This window comes from Heloderma suspectum, chromosome 4, assembly GCF_057233095.1.
Source record: "Heloderma suspectum isolate Gila_16-S chromosome 4, 16-S_ref, whole genome shotgun sequence".
In the NCBI taxonomy this organism is placed as follows: Eukaryota; Metazoa; Chordata; class Lepidosauria; order Squamata; family Helodermatidae; genus Heloderma; species Heloderma suspectum.
Genome location: NC_139461.1, coordinates 80,319,712 through 80,333,478, shown reverse-complemented (window position 1 = coordinate 80,333,478; position 13,767 = coordinate 80,319,712). Strand labels below are relative to the sequence as shown.

At 42.9% G+C, this 13,767-nt stretch overlaps 1 protein-coding gene across 1 annotated transcript in view; it reads left to right on the top strand.

Annotated features, from left to right (window-relative positions):
- COLEC12 (collectin subfamily member 12) overlaps positions 1-13,767 on the top strand; it is a 143,392-nt gene that overhangs the window by 16,424 nt on the left and 113,201 nt on the right. Inside the window, exon 2 of the mRNA XM_084849749.1 lies at positions 7,718-7,768. Within this exon, the coding sequence (XP_084705875.1) occupies positions 7,718-7,768 (51 nt within the window). The remainder of the gene's footprint in view (positions 1-7,717; positions 7,769-13,767) is intronic.

Below are 13,767 nucleotides of genomic sequence, written 5' to 3'. Positions count from 1 at the left end.
GGTTGGCTTTGAGCCATGTGCTGTACTCTTTGTATTTTGTATAGGCAGGCCTACAGACAGGCACCTACACCAGGTATCTGCTACAAAAGCTGTTTTACCATGTGATGACTGTCATCTTATCAAGAGAAATGCACAACCATGTGAGGTCATCTTTAATGTCAGATCCCAGGGTGAGGCAACTTGCGCCATTCTTGCTGATGACTTACAGGGCATGATGAAAATCATCTCATCATGTGGCTGAATACAACAAGTGGCCAGTTCCCCAGGTGCCTGGATGTACCCCACAGTAAGACTGTGAACAACCACCATGTGGTGTATGGTTATCCTCACTCACCCATTCAGCAGATTCTGGTGAATTTTAAAGGCTACTAACATAGGGAGCAAGAATGGTATATCCCCCAAAGTGGGCAACTTTTATAGTAAAGTCACCAAAAGGTTTATTTTCCTCTATAATTCTCATATGGTCAAGCATTTAATAACATGTACCCCAGTGGTTAGAACTACCTTTAAATCTCATGAAAATGGGAAGCTAGCTGTTTTCAGGATGGTTAACTTTAAATCTGGCCATAGGGAGTGCACAGCCAGAAGAATGACAGGTAATCTGAAGAGAACTTTAAACAGTTCTGTAAAGTCAATGTGTACTTTTGTTTATTACATATGTACATGGTCCCCCCGCCCCTTATCCTCACAACACCCCTGGGAAGTAGGTTTGCTGAGAAAGAGAGTGAGCCCCAAGTCTGAATGGGGATTTTAACCCGGGTCTTCGGAATCCAGCACACTAACCACTGTACCACAGTGGCTTTCTGGTGTAGTCCTCAATTCTGTGTACCATCCTCAATTTGTATTTGTTGAGTATTGACAATTCATTGGAATTTCCTTTGTGACTTATATTCTTTTAAGGCCCAGTCCAAAATTCCAGCAAAAGGATCCCAGTGCTTACTTCATACCCTGGCTGGGTAACTGAGGGCATAAACTCGTGTGGCCTTGGCTAGCAATACTAGTTCAGCATGCAACACATAATGAACTGGTGGAATTAATTGCTATAAGATGCTGTGATTCTAGAACAGAGGTCTTTAAAAAATAGATAGATGCATGGAGGATACATCTGCCAGTGGAAATTAGGCAATTTGGGGGTGTGTGGGGAGTATGAACAATGAATATTTTCCTTCAAATCTGGCCTACAGCCTCCCTTTTCTTGACGCTGGCAGCAGTGGTAGATGGGAGATCTCACTGGAAACCTGCAGGGCTCCCCCCTTCCAATCTTTCTTGTCTAAAACATTTGCAGTGGAAGCATCTGTGGCAACAGGAACCCTAGGAGATGTAATTTTATGAGCTTAGGTGCTCTGGGAAAATTGTACTTCCCAGGGCCCTGGCATGCTATCATTGTAACATTCCAGCTGATGGGGAGGAAGGGAAGTCTCCTGTAAGACCTCTCTATCAACACCAACACTATTAGTTAAATACATGAGAAACAGGGAAGGGTCTGAGCTTGCTAGTTGGCAGCCTTCAAGTGAGGGAAGGGAGGAGTGGATTGGGGACTTGCATTTTGGGGGACTTACAGGGGAAGCACAGGTGACCAGGAAGGAGGAGGGAGAGCAGGCATTCTACTTCTGTTAGTTGGAGCCTGAGAAGAGTAGAAGGGGGGCAAGGAAGATGCCCCTTACTTTGTAATGCATTATGAGTGGGGCAGGTTCATATAGGTAATTATGAACTTTAGTAGCCTTGTTAGTTGAATGGAAGTATACTCTGGAAATAAATAACAGGTGGTGACTGTGTCTGTCGCCATCGTGTCCAGCTTGTGAATTTGCCAGAAGCCTCTCACTGGCCACTGTTGGAGATGGAGTGCAAGACTAGATGCATGTTTGCATGAAATCTAACAAGGAGATGTTATATTCCTCGTAGCAGTTTGGAGAAGGGAGGGTACTGAGGAGGGAAAGCCAAGTCACTGTGGCTGCATTCGGATATCACGATAACCCATAGTGGCGTAATAAGCTATTCACAGTAGCTTATTTTTTAAATCGTCTGAGATGCCCTGCCACATAACTGGGCTAATAAGCTACTGTGAGTAGCTTATTAGTCTACTCTGTGTAATTTGATTCATGCCCCCGCCCCCAGTCCTGCTGCAGTCCTCCTGCCTGAGCAGTGGTGCTGTTTCACCTCTTAAGCGCTGGAAGTTTGCAGGATCCAGACAGAACTTCATACACTGCCTCCTGCAGTCAGGAGGCACCTGATCCACCATCAAACCCTGGTGTGATCACTCACCAAGCAGCGAAAATCTTGAATGCAGCAAAAAGTGGGATGTGGCTATAAAACCTTGAGGGTTTGCAGGATTGGTACCAAACTTCACGCACTGCCTCTCCTAGTTGGGACTCGATCCACCATCAAACCTGGCACAAATACCCCAGGGGATTGAAACCTCAAGTGCAGCAAAAAGGGGGAGATATCTATAATATCATGGGGCTTTGTAAGATCAGGTCAAAACTCCATAGCCAGTCTCCGTACTCAGGAGGCACCCGATGCACCCTCAAAACCCAGCACCCTGACAGCAGTGAAAATCCAAGGTGACTATAAAATCTTGGAGCTTCATAGAGATGTAACGCTTCATCGAGATGCAGTGCTCATTTGCTAAAGTGCTAAAGCACAGTTCTTCCCATAGCCATTGCTGGCAAGGAAGCTCTAACATCTTCCCAATGCTGTAATTGCACATTTGTGCAGTTGCGCAATTGCATGGATTTGCAATTACAGTATTGGGAAGATGTTAGAGCCTCTTTGCCAGCAATGGCTATGGAGAGAATTGCACATTAGTGAATGAGCATTACATCTCTATGAAGCTTGGCCCTGATCCTGCAAACCTCCCAAGTTTTTCTAGCCACTACCCCGTTTTGCTGCACTTGGGATTTTCACTCCCCTGGAGTAATTCCACAGGGTTTTGATGGTGGATCATACACAGCTGTCTAGCCACCCCAAATAACCCATGGTTGACTGCCAGACAACATGATAACCCACAGTGGGTTAAATAACCCATACTACAGACCGTGGGTGTCATAGTGGGTTATTTACACCAAATAAGCCATTGTGGGTTAGGGTTAGGAGTGCGGAGCGGCCGAAAAGGGGCATGGCTGGGGGCGTTCCAGGGCAAGGAGGGCGGAAATGCCTGCACGGTACATTCTATGGGCCATACAGCAGCCTCCTTCCCCGCTCCATGCTCCTGCGGCTAGACAGCCACAAACGACTGTCTAGCCAAAAATGCAGGGCAGGAGAAGTGCGGAGGGAACAATCCCCTCTGTGCTTCACCTGCCCTGCTTTGGATAGGCGGTTGCCTCCAAGTTTGGAGGTGACCGCCTCTCTGGATAGGATTGCGCCCTAAGAATGGCACTTATTCACAGCTGTCCTTTGTGTCTAGTCATTCAAACTGGCATTAATGATAGGACTGTAGCCAGCATAGCTATATGCCCTGAACAAGTGTTATTCTGTGTTAATAGCTATTGCATTCTAATGGGTGGCAGTGCAAATACGCAAGTCATAATGAATACTAGGTATGCTGCTTCTGCATTAAACACATTTGGTGGTGGCCTTTGGAACAGAAGAAAGGGGGACATAGGTGAGGAAGGAGTGGTGTCGTAAAAGGACCTTTTCTTATTTAGTAAAGACCAAAGCAGTTTAATAATTTCTCCTATTCTTAAAAAAGAATCCAGGAGGCAATAAGCACCTGTAAGGTGTTAAGTGGAAATGACAGTTCTGCCTACCAGCCAACAAGCAGCTGGTACATGGGCAGCAATATTGGAAGCTATGTCCTTAAAGCTAAACTCCTTAATATTGACTGAACTGCATGCTGAAGCCACTGGTGACAGCACAACAACAATACTGCATAGAACCAGGTTGGTCCAGTGAAATGTATTTTTCACTTTATCTGTTTTATAAACCAGAGATCATAATAGATTGAGGGGGGGGGGGAATGTGTGTGCTACATGTAATGCTACAATGCTACTGTTATTAAAAATTATGTTCTGTACGTAGTCTTAGAAATAGGTGATCAGGGTTGAAAAATCAATGATTTTTAAAATTAAAATTGGATTTTTAAAAATTGAAATCAGATTTTGAATTTTTCTTAAAACAAGAGCCTAGGTTAAAGATACCATCATGAATCCTAATTATACAACTTCTAATTATATTCTATGGCTATGTTAACAGCAGTTTATGGAAATGGGAGATAACCTGATCAGTCCTGTTCTGCACTGCAGGTTGTATACGGAAGTTCACTCTCTCGTTCTCTCAAGGCCTTGCGTCTCTCTATGCAAAGGTAGAGAAGGTCAATGAATTGAGAATTTGGGGAGATGGAGTAGATCTGAACAAGGAAGAGGAGTCTGGATATAAATGCAAGGGATAGGGGAGGGGAACAGAAAGTGAAACCAAAAGTGAACAGAACATATTCATGCAGTCCTGACTCTTGAGGAAACTTCTGCTGCTTGTATCCTCCACTGTGTACCTACCTTCTCATGAAACTAGCATCTGTGAAAATGTATTAAGGTTATAGTAAACAATAATGTACTTCTACTAAAAATTATGATTAAATAGAATCTTCCTCAATAGTGATTTAAACTGATTTAAATCATTAAATTGAGTCCTTCAGAGAAGTGATTTAAATCATGATTTAAATAAATGTGATTGATTTAAATCACATCAAATTTAAATCAGATTTGATTGTTTTAAATCAATTTGATTTAAATCAGATCAAGCCTGTAATTGATTATTATCTCTTCCTATTATGGGGAAGAGTTTAGCAATTCAGTTTAAGAACATTATAGAAGTTGTGGGTGTTGTGCCTGGTCTCTACAAAGGTGTCATGAGACCACTGTGAAAAAAAACAGTTGTTAGATCAAGCTAATTTTGGTCATTACCATCTAATATAGCATACTTAGACAAGGAAATCAAGTGTGCGATGGCTGTTTAGCTAGAGATACCTATGGATGAAATGGCCCTGTTTCAGTCTAGCTTTGAGCTAGATTTGGGACATCCTGGACAGTCTTTGCTGGGAGATAGACAGGGATTCTCCTAGACCTATCGGTGGCTGCCAGTACCAGTATTCTGCACTGCCTGGCAGGCTTGGGAAGTGAAGATACTAATTGCACTGATTTTCTTTCTACCTTGGCTGTTCTGAATCAGTGCCTTGGTGCTGTAATGGACTGGATGGCCAATAAACTGGGTTGTTTGTCTGGCCAGCTGAGTGATGTTCAACTTGTTCTGGAGGGGGTTGCACTTCTGCTAAAGGACTGGGTTCGTAGTTTGGTAGTAATCATAGATCCAGCATTGTCACTGAAGGCACAGGTGGCCTGGGTGGTACAGAGCACTGCTTACTGACTTAGACTGATATACCAACTATGACCCTATCTGGGCAGAAATAGCCTAGCTACAGTTATCCACACTCTGGTGATCTTAAGTTTGGATTACTGTAATGTGGGGCTGCCTTTGAAAATGATCTGGAAACTTCAGCTAGTCCAAAATAGGACAGTGAGATTGATAATGGGGACTGGTTGATATGATCATACTATGCTAGTGCTTTGTGATCTGCATTGACTGCAAGTCAGTTTCTGGGCCCAATACAATGTTCTGGTATGAACTTTTAAAACCCTAAATGGCTTGGGGCCAGGTTTTCTATATATACCTGCCTGGACCTTAGGTTCATCCTCAGAGGTATTTCTCTGGATGCCTCCACCAAATGAGGTGAGTGGCCACTAAGGAGAGGGACTTTTCAGTGGTGGCACCCCATTGTGGAATGCTCTCTTTACAGAAGTTCACCTGGCACCTTCATTGTGGTCTTTTTGGGGCCAGGTAAAGTCTTCTTTGTTCTCCCTGGCCTTTTAGTTTTTCAGTTTTTTAAAAAAAGTGTTAGGGCATTCTGAAACTGTTTTTCAAATGTGTATGCTGGCTTTCTCCAAATTAACACATGGTAAAACATCACAGAAATTCAATATTAAAGTACAAAATACATAATGGACAAACTAAAACATGCTGAATAAAGGAACAGAGCTGTAAAAGCAATTGGCCAGATATTGTACCGTCAGAACACAAAGCCAAACCAAATTAAACCAACAGATGAACACACAAAAAGCCAGTTGAAAAGGATGGACTTCAGTTGGCATCTGAAGGAGACAAGCAGATCTACTTGATGAGGGAGTACCACAGGTTAGAGACAACCACAGAAAAGGCCTTATCCCCTGTTGGTCACTTACTTAATCTTTGCAGGCTGGGGCATCCAAAGAAGGGCCCACAGTGACTACCTTGGCTGTCGCACAGGGTACATACAGGAGTAGGTGATCCTTTAGGTACCATTTGGTCAAAATCTTGAATTTGGCCTTGAAACAGACTGGGAGCAAATCAAGTTCTTTAAACCATGTTGTCTATTTTAACCATGACAAGCTCTTGCCAACAGCTTAGCTGCCATATACTGAAGCAGTTGAAAGTTTCTGAACACTTCAAAGGCTGTGTTGTTTTAAGCTGTGTTTTATTGTTGGATTTTTATTTTTTGTTAAATTGTTTTTAGTTCAAAGTTGTTTTTAGTTATATGTTGTTCGTATAGATTGTCCGTATGCTTTTATGTAAATGGCTTTTAAACTTTGTATATTGTATTTTAATGTTTTAACTTTTGTAAACTGCCCAGAGAGCTTTGCCTAAGGGGTGGTATAGAAATGTAATTAAATAAATAAATAAATAAATAATCCAATGCCCATTCATAGACAGAAAAAGTCCTACAGAAAAAGTTCCAGAGTTGTAGGCGTTTTTTTGTCTAAACATTGCACCCTTAGTATGTTTTAAGATCTTTGCACTGCTGTTGGCTTTTACTTTGGTTTTTAATCTGGGTTTTATTCTGTTTTAATTTTTGAAGATTTTTATATTAAGTTACTGTATTTTATGGATGTACATCTTTCTTTGTGAACCACTCAGAGAGCTTCAGGTATTGGACTGTATACAAATGTAATAAATAAATCTCTTTCACAAGCTTTCCCTGATCAAACCTTCCCTTTCAATTTTCTCTCTTACTGTCATCATGTCCTTTTACAATGTCAGCCTGCAAATATAGCCATGTCTGATTTTACTCTTGTACAGCACCTAGCATGTTTTTAGACAATTATCACATAGTAATAATGATGGTGGTGAAGTCAGTACAAGGAAAACCTGGCAAGCCTGCTGACTACAGCCCTCTTTTTATCTTTGAAAGAACCAGAGCACATTAAGCACGAGACGAAACTTCAAAGCATCTTGCTAGATCTTCACCCTTGCCTACAGAGAATCCTCCTCTCCTCTTCCAAGTCAGGACAGGGTTTAATTTTTTGTATTTGTTTGCCTTATTGTAGTTGCAGCAATTATATATTTAAAGTCAAGTAGAACTTGGTTTCTTGGATATTGTGTAGTAAGTAAAATTTGTCTGTTCAGTTAAACTATGTACTGGACCACCCAATAATTTCTACATACAGGCTGCTGAGCATAACCAGATGGTTTTCTACTTGTGATTCAGACAAACAGGGCTTCAAGGGTTACTTATCAGCTAAAGAAATGCCCTTGATATTTTTTAGACTCCATTGAGCAAACGATTGCATTTCAATGCAGTAAACTCCTAAGCAGAATTTTCAATTCTATGTCTACTATAGACATATCATATATATGTATACTGTTATCATATACTAATAGAATATCTGCCTATTTATTTATTTTTATCCAGACGACTTTTCAGAAGAGGAGGAGGTTCAGTCCTTCGGTTACAAGAGGTTTGGTAAGTTAGACTCAAGCTTCATGTATTCATATTGTTTAAAGTGAGAAGAAAACGTATTCAGATATCACACAAAACCGTTGTGAATGTTTATGATTGGAATGTGATGTAGGCATGAAAAAAGGAAATATTTGGAGAGAAAAAGTGTTAGGATATGACACAGATGTTTACTTGTTACAGGAATCTGTTTTGATCATTTTCTTATTTACATTATTTACATTATTATTGTTCTTGCCAATCTTTTTCCATTCAGCAGGAGTCATTCACTGCTGGCAATTGCAGTATTAATATATGTAGTTAACTCACTTACTGACAACAGGAAGAGAGCCTAAGAAACAGAAAGCGCTTCATTAAAGTGTTGCTTCCTATTATGATGTGTTTGAGCTACCATTACTGTTTAGGTGTAACAGCAGCCTTTCTACCTCTGTGCATCTCCTATTAGCTCATGTGGACTAGCACCAATCAGAATAGGCAATATTTATTTATTTATTTAAAGTATTTTATCCAGCCAAAAAGGGTCCCTGGGCTTTTCCACATAGTATTTTTCATGCACTCGTCATTCCCCACTCACTGTTGTTTATGGCTTCTTTAGACGACATCCTGACTCTCCAGTTTCTCTTCTGTGTCTAACCAGCACTTTTGGAGAGGTTTTTTTAGAGCAGGGAAAATGCGGCATTTAATTATGAAAGCAAAGAAAGCGCGAGTTCCTCTTCTGTATTTCCATTACTCCACTATGCCACAGTGCCAACTAGAGGTTATATTGTGGAAAAGCGGGAAAGGACACCCTGTCTGGTGTCCAGATCTCAATTCTGCAATGAAATAAAAAACAAATACAGCGGATCAATAGCCTCGTGTATAAAAGCTCCCAGAGTACATACAATCAGTGGAAACAAGACAGTCGTTATCCACGGGCGCTCACTCTAAAAGACACAAGACAAAACAAAAAGGGGCTGGAAAGAGAAGAGGAAAAAAGCAAAGTGAGGGACCCATTTTTAAAGTTAAATAGTAGTTCTTATAATGACAGACTGGAATGGAAACAGTTGAGGGAGAGGAGGAGCCCGATGGAGTTGGTCTTTCAGCAGAGTTGATGGAATAGGCCTGCTCCCCATCTTTTTCAGTTGGAGTTTGATGGAGTGGCTGCTGCCTGGTGACAGTGGAGGGAAAAGCCCGATGGAGCCGGTCTTTCAGCAGAGCTGATGGGATGGCCCCGCTTCCTATCTTCCTCTGCTACAGAATACCCTCCTTCCCCTCCTGAACATATTTGTGAGTGATTGGTACTTCTGTGCATTACCTTAAGAACATTTCAGAGAGGATGTTGCTCTTTACCACTGCTGCAGATCTACTCGCTTGATATATAGCGATAAATATTTTCAGTGGATAACGTGGAACGTGATGGTTCACTTCACATCTGGCATTTTATCGCACTACAAACTGGTCCTTTTGATTCCAGATCCTTTCCAGGATTTAGACTGGCCCTGTATGCAGGAATTTCTCATCGCGCTTCCTTCCGCTCTATGCGTTTTCATGCGTTTTCTTCCCATCTACTCCCCCCCCCCCCGCTGTTGTTGCTCTTCCCCCTTATTCCGGCTTCCCAAAGACCCTGTAAGGTGGGCTAGAAGAAGAGATAGTGGCTGGCTGGCTTCCCAATTGTAGGGATGTTTTCACAGGCATGAGTGCAAGTCCATTCAATGGCTGTATGCACATATAGAATCATAGAATAGTACAGTTGGAAGGGGCCTACAAGGCCATCGAGTCCAACCCCCTGCTCAATGCAGGAATCCAAGTCAGAGCATCCCCGACAGATGGCTGTCCACCCTCGTCTTGAACGCCTGCAGTGTGGGAGAGCACACCACCTCCCTAGATCACTGGTTCCATCGTCGTATTGCTCTAACAGTCAGGAAGTTTTTCCTGATCTGGCTTCCTATGACTTCAGCCCATTCTTCTGTGTTCTGAACTCTGGGACGATGGAGAAGAGATCCTGGCCTTCCTCTCTGTGACAACCTTTCAAGGACTTGAAGAGTGCTATCCTATCTCCCCTCAGTCTTCTCTTCTCAAGGCTAAACATGCCCAGTTCTTTCAGTCTCTCTTCATAGGGCTTTGTTTCCAGTCCCCTGATCATCTTTGTTGCCCTCCTCTGAACCCTCTCCAATTTGTCTGCATCCTTCTTAAAGTGTGGTGCCGAGAACTGGACACAGTACTCCAGATGAGGCCTAACCAGTGCTGAGTAGAGGGAAACTAGTAGTTCCTGGGATTTGGAAGCTATGCTTCTATAAATGCATCCCAAAAGAGCATTTGCCTTTTTTGCAGCCACATCACATTGTTGGCTCATATTCAGCTTGTGATTGACAACAATTCCGAGATCCTTCTCGCTTGTAGTGTTGTTGAGCCATGTATCCCCCGTCTTGTAACTGTGCCTTTGGATTCTTTTTCCTAGGTGCAGAACTTGGCATTTATCCCTATTAAATGTCATTCTGTTTTCTGCCCAGCACTCCAGCCTATCCAGATCACTTTGAATTTTGTTTCTGTCTTCCAGGGTATTAGCTATCCCACTCAATTTTGTGTCATCTGCAAATGTGATCAGCATTCCCTACACCTCCCCCCTCCAAGTCATTAATAAAAATGTTGAAGAGCACTGGGCCCAAGACTGAGCCCTGCGGTACCCCACTTGTTACCTCTCCCCAGTTTGAGAAGGTCCCATTGATAAGCACTCTTTGAGTCCGATTCTGTAGCCAGCTGTGGATCCACTGGATCGTTGTTTCATCTAGCCCACTTTGAGCTAGTTTGCTCATCAGGATATCATGGGGCACTTTGTCGAAAGCTTTGCTGAAGTTGAGATATATGATGTCTATAGCATTCCCACGGTCCACAAGGGAGGTGACTTGATCAAAAAATGAGATCAGATTCGTCTGGCAGGACTTGTTCTTGACAAATCCATGTTGGCTTCGAGTAATCACGGCATTGTTGTCAAGGTGCTTACAGCTGGATTGCTTTATAATCTGCTCCAGAATTTTCCCTGGGATTGATGTCAGACTGACTGGTCTGTAGTTCCCAGGTTCCTCCTTTTTACCCTTTTTCAAGATAGGGACAACATTAGCCCTCCTCCAGTCATCTGGCACTTCCCCCGTCCTCCATGATTTCTCAAAGAGAATAGACAGCGGTTCTCAGAGTTCTTCTGCCAGTTCCTTTATTACATACTTGCCAACCCTTTGCAGATGTCTGCCCCATCTTCTTCCATGCCGTCCTAGATGGTTGCCACTCAGAAGACATGGTTTGACTCAAAGGAGCGCCTCCCTCCCTCCTTCCCTGGCATGTGTACAAAGGAGCGGTGGGGGGGGGGAGTCTTTTTTTCATCTCTCAACTTGTGCTGTATTGTTTCCTTGCAGCCCCCAGGAAAGCTACAACTTACATCTGAGTAGACATAAGATTGCGCTGTAAGTCTGCAACACTAGGCACACTTACTTGGAAGTAAGCCCCCTTGAACTTAATGGGGTGCTCTGAATCAACAGAGTATGCTCTGTTGATATAATGCTGGTATAAGCCTATTATTATTTAAAGATGCAGGGCCGGTTTGCCTGATCAAAATAAGCTACAGTGGCTTATTTAAATTGTGGCATATGCTGGGTGCGAGGTCCATAATCACTGCCTGGACACGGCTTGTCATGTCATCCAAATCCGGGCAGCATGGCTTGTTGGAGGGGAAAATTGTGCAGACTAGGTCACAGTGTGGATACTTTCTGGCACAACAGGTCAGCAAAGGTCACTCTGACCAAAATATATCCCAAGTACTCAGAATAAAGAATTATTAGGAACATAGGAAGCGGTCTTATACTGAATTGGATCATTGGACCATCTAGCCTGATCTTGTTTACATCAAGGGTGCATAAGCTTTTTGGCCCTGAGGGCTGCATCTGGTGTCATGCAAGCACCTCTCTCTCTCTCTGTGTCTCTCACACACACACACACGTCAGCGCACAGGGATGGAGAGGTACAAATGGCTTTCGCCAGCAAGGTCTCTATTTCTCCACTGCTGGTAATGACAAGGAAACAACAATCTCACAGGTGGGGTCTCTGGGGCTTGGAAGATAAGAGCAGGGTTTTCTTTGGTCAGATCTACACCTTGTGTCATATCATTGCAATTCCGTCATGGTAATGCTATATCCTTCTTGTGCATTTATACCTTGTAGAACACACAGTGACATTTGTTGTGGTGTATTGGATAATGTGTAATAAAAACCAGGAAATAACGCTACAAAAGCGGTATAACAACAGTTATCAGTGCACTTCAATATTGCTATAAAGCAGTAGTGTAGAGCTAGCCTTCATCAGTGCTGGTGCTAGCTAGGGAAATCCTGCTTTTCTCTCTGGTCATTGACTGAAAATGAGTGCAGGCTTTCCCTTGCCGCGCTAGCACTAGCTAAGGATAGCCCACTCTTATTTTGTATCAGTGTAAAACCCTACCCACCCCTTCCGCAGTCCATCTGATCAGCTAGGCTGTGGGGGAAACTGGGTGGAGTCCTGGCAGCTCCATGGGCCATGATGGGAGTGGCCAAAGGCTGCACGTAGTCTGACTGGCAGCAGGTCTCAAAGATTTCAGGCAGGATTCTTTTCTATCCCTACCTGGACAAGATGAGGGCTGAAGCTGGGGCCTTCTGCATGCAAAGCAGATGCTCTGCCGCTAAGCTGTGGCCCCTTCTTTATGTTTTTGCCATCATCAGTGGAGCTTGCAGGATTGATGAGATCATTGGCACTGGGGTGAATAGGAAGAAGAAAGAGAGAAGGGCTCGACTTGCTTCCTGTACATTTGCCTTTGTAGGTTCCATTTCACAGATTATTCTAGAGGCTTCTGCTAGCTCTGGGATTCTATGTTTCTTGGAGGTTGAAGACAATCTTTTATTTGGAAGAAAGCCCTTCTAAAACAGTCTAAACAGTGAGTTCTCCCTCCCTGAATAAACAGGCACATCCCACATCCTCTGTCTGTGGTCTCCATATCTTATTGAGCCCATCTGTAATACCGGATTGTGCTACCATTCTCTGCAAAAGGCAAAACCATAGTCTCGCTGTGTTAAGCCAAAACAGTATTATATAACAACTAGTGTGTCCTCTGGCCCTCTCTGAAAGTGCTTGGAGGAAAATGTGCTAGCAAGTGTGTGTGTGTGTGTGTTTGTTTAAACAGTGAAAAAGAAGAAGAAGGTCGCAAAAGTTAAAGACATTCTATGTGTTCTTCTGTGTTTAAATTAGCTTAGAAAAGTGGTGATTGAGCAGGCATGTTGACACCATGAGTGAGGAATGGAAAAGAATGGAATAGGAAAAGTTATTCACTTATTCCAAATATAAAATCTCAATGCCTTTTGTAAGCTGTATGTGAATATATAGGACAGCCTTCCCCTATCTTCTGCCCTCCAGATGTTCTGGATTACAAATCCCATCAGCCCCAGTCATGGCATGTGGTAAAGAGTGATGGGAATTGTAGTCCAAAGCATCGGGAGGGCTCCTGGTTCGGGAAGGCTGATACAGAGGTTTGATGTATCATAGCAACTAGCCACGATTGCGAGAAGAATGGCCTCCGTTTTCCACATTCCTCTGACTACAAGATGCTGAAGACCAGCAACTGGAGAGATTAATTTTCCTGTCATGTCCTGTGAAAGTTCCCTGTGACATCTGGTTGGATTCTGTTATAAGAAGGAAGAATGCTGAGCTTGCTGACCACTGATCTGACCAAGTTCTTAGTTGTCACTGCTAAGAGCATATTATTGCAGGGATGCTGCAGCATGCAAGGAAATTGCCAAGAGTGAACTGCTTGCTAATCCAGATTTTCATTAATCTGCTCTGCTGTGTTGACAGGGTGTATGACAAAGCATGTTTTCTTATCACTTTCAGTTAGTCATCAGTCATGGAGTAGCTTCTTTGAAGTCATTTGCGGCAGATAATTAACTAGAGATTGATGTATATTGTTTTCCTCCAGGAAACTACCACCAGCATTTCCTAAACTAGGAATTTCCTGT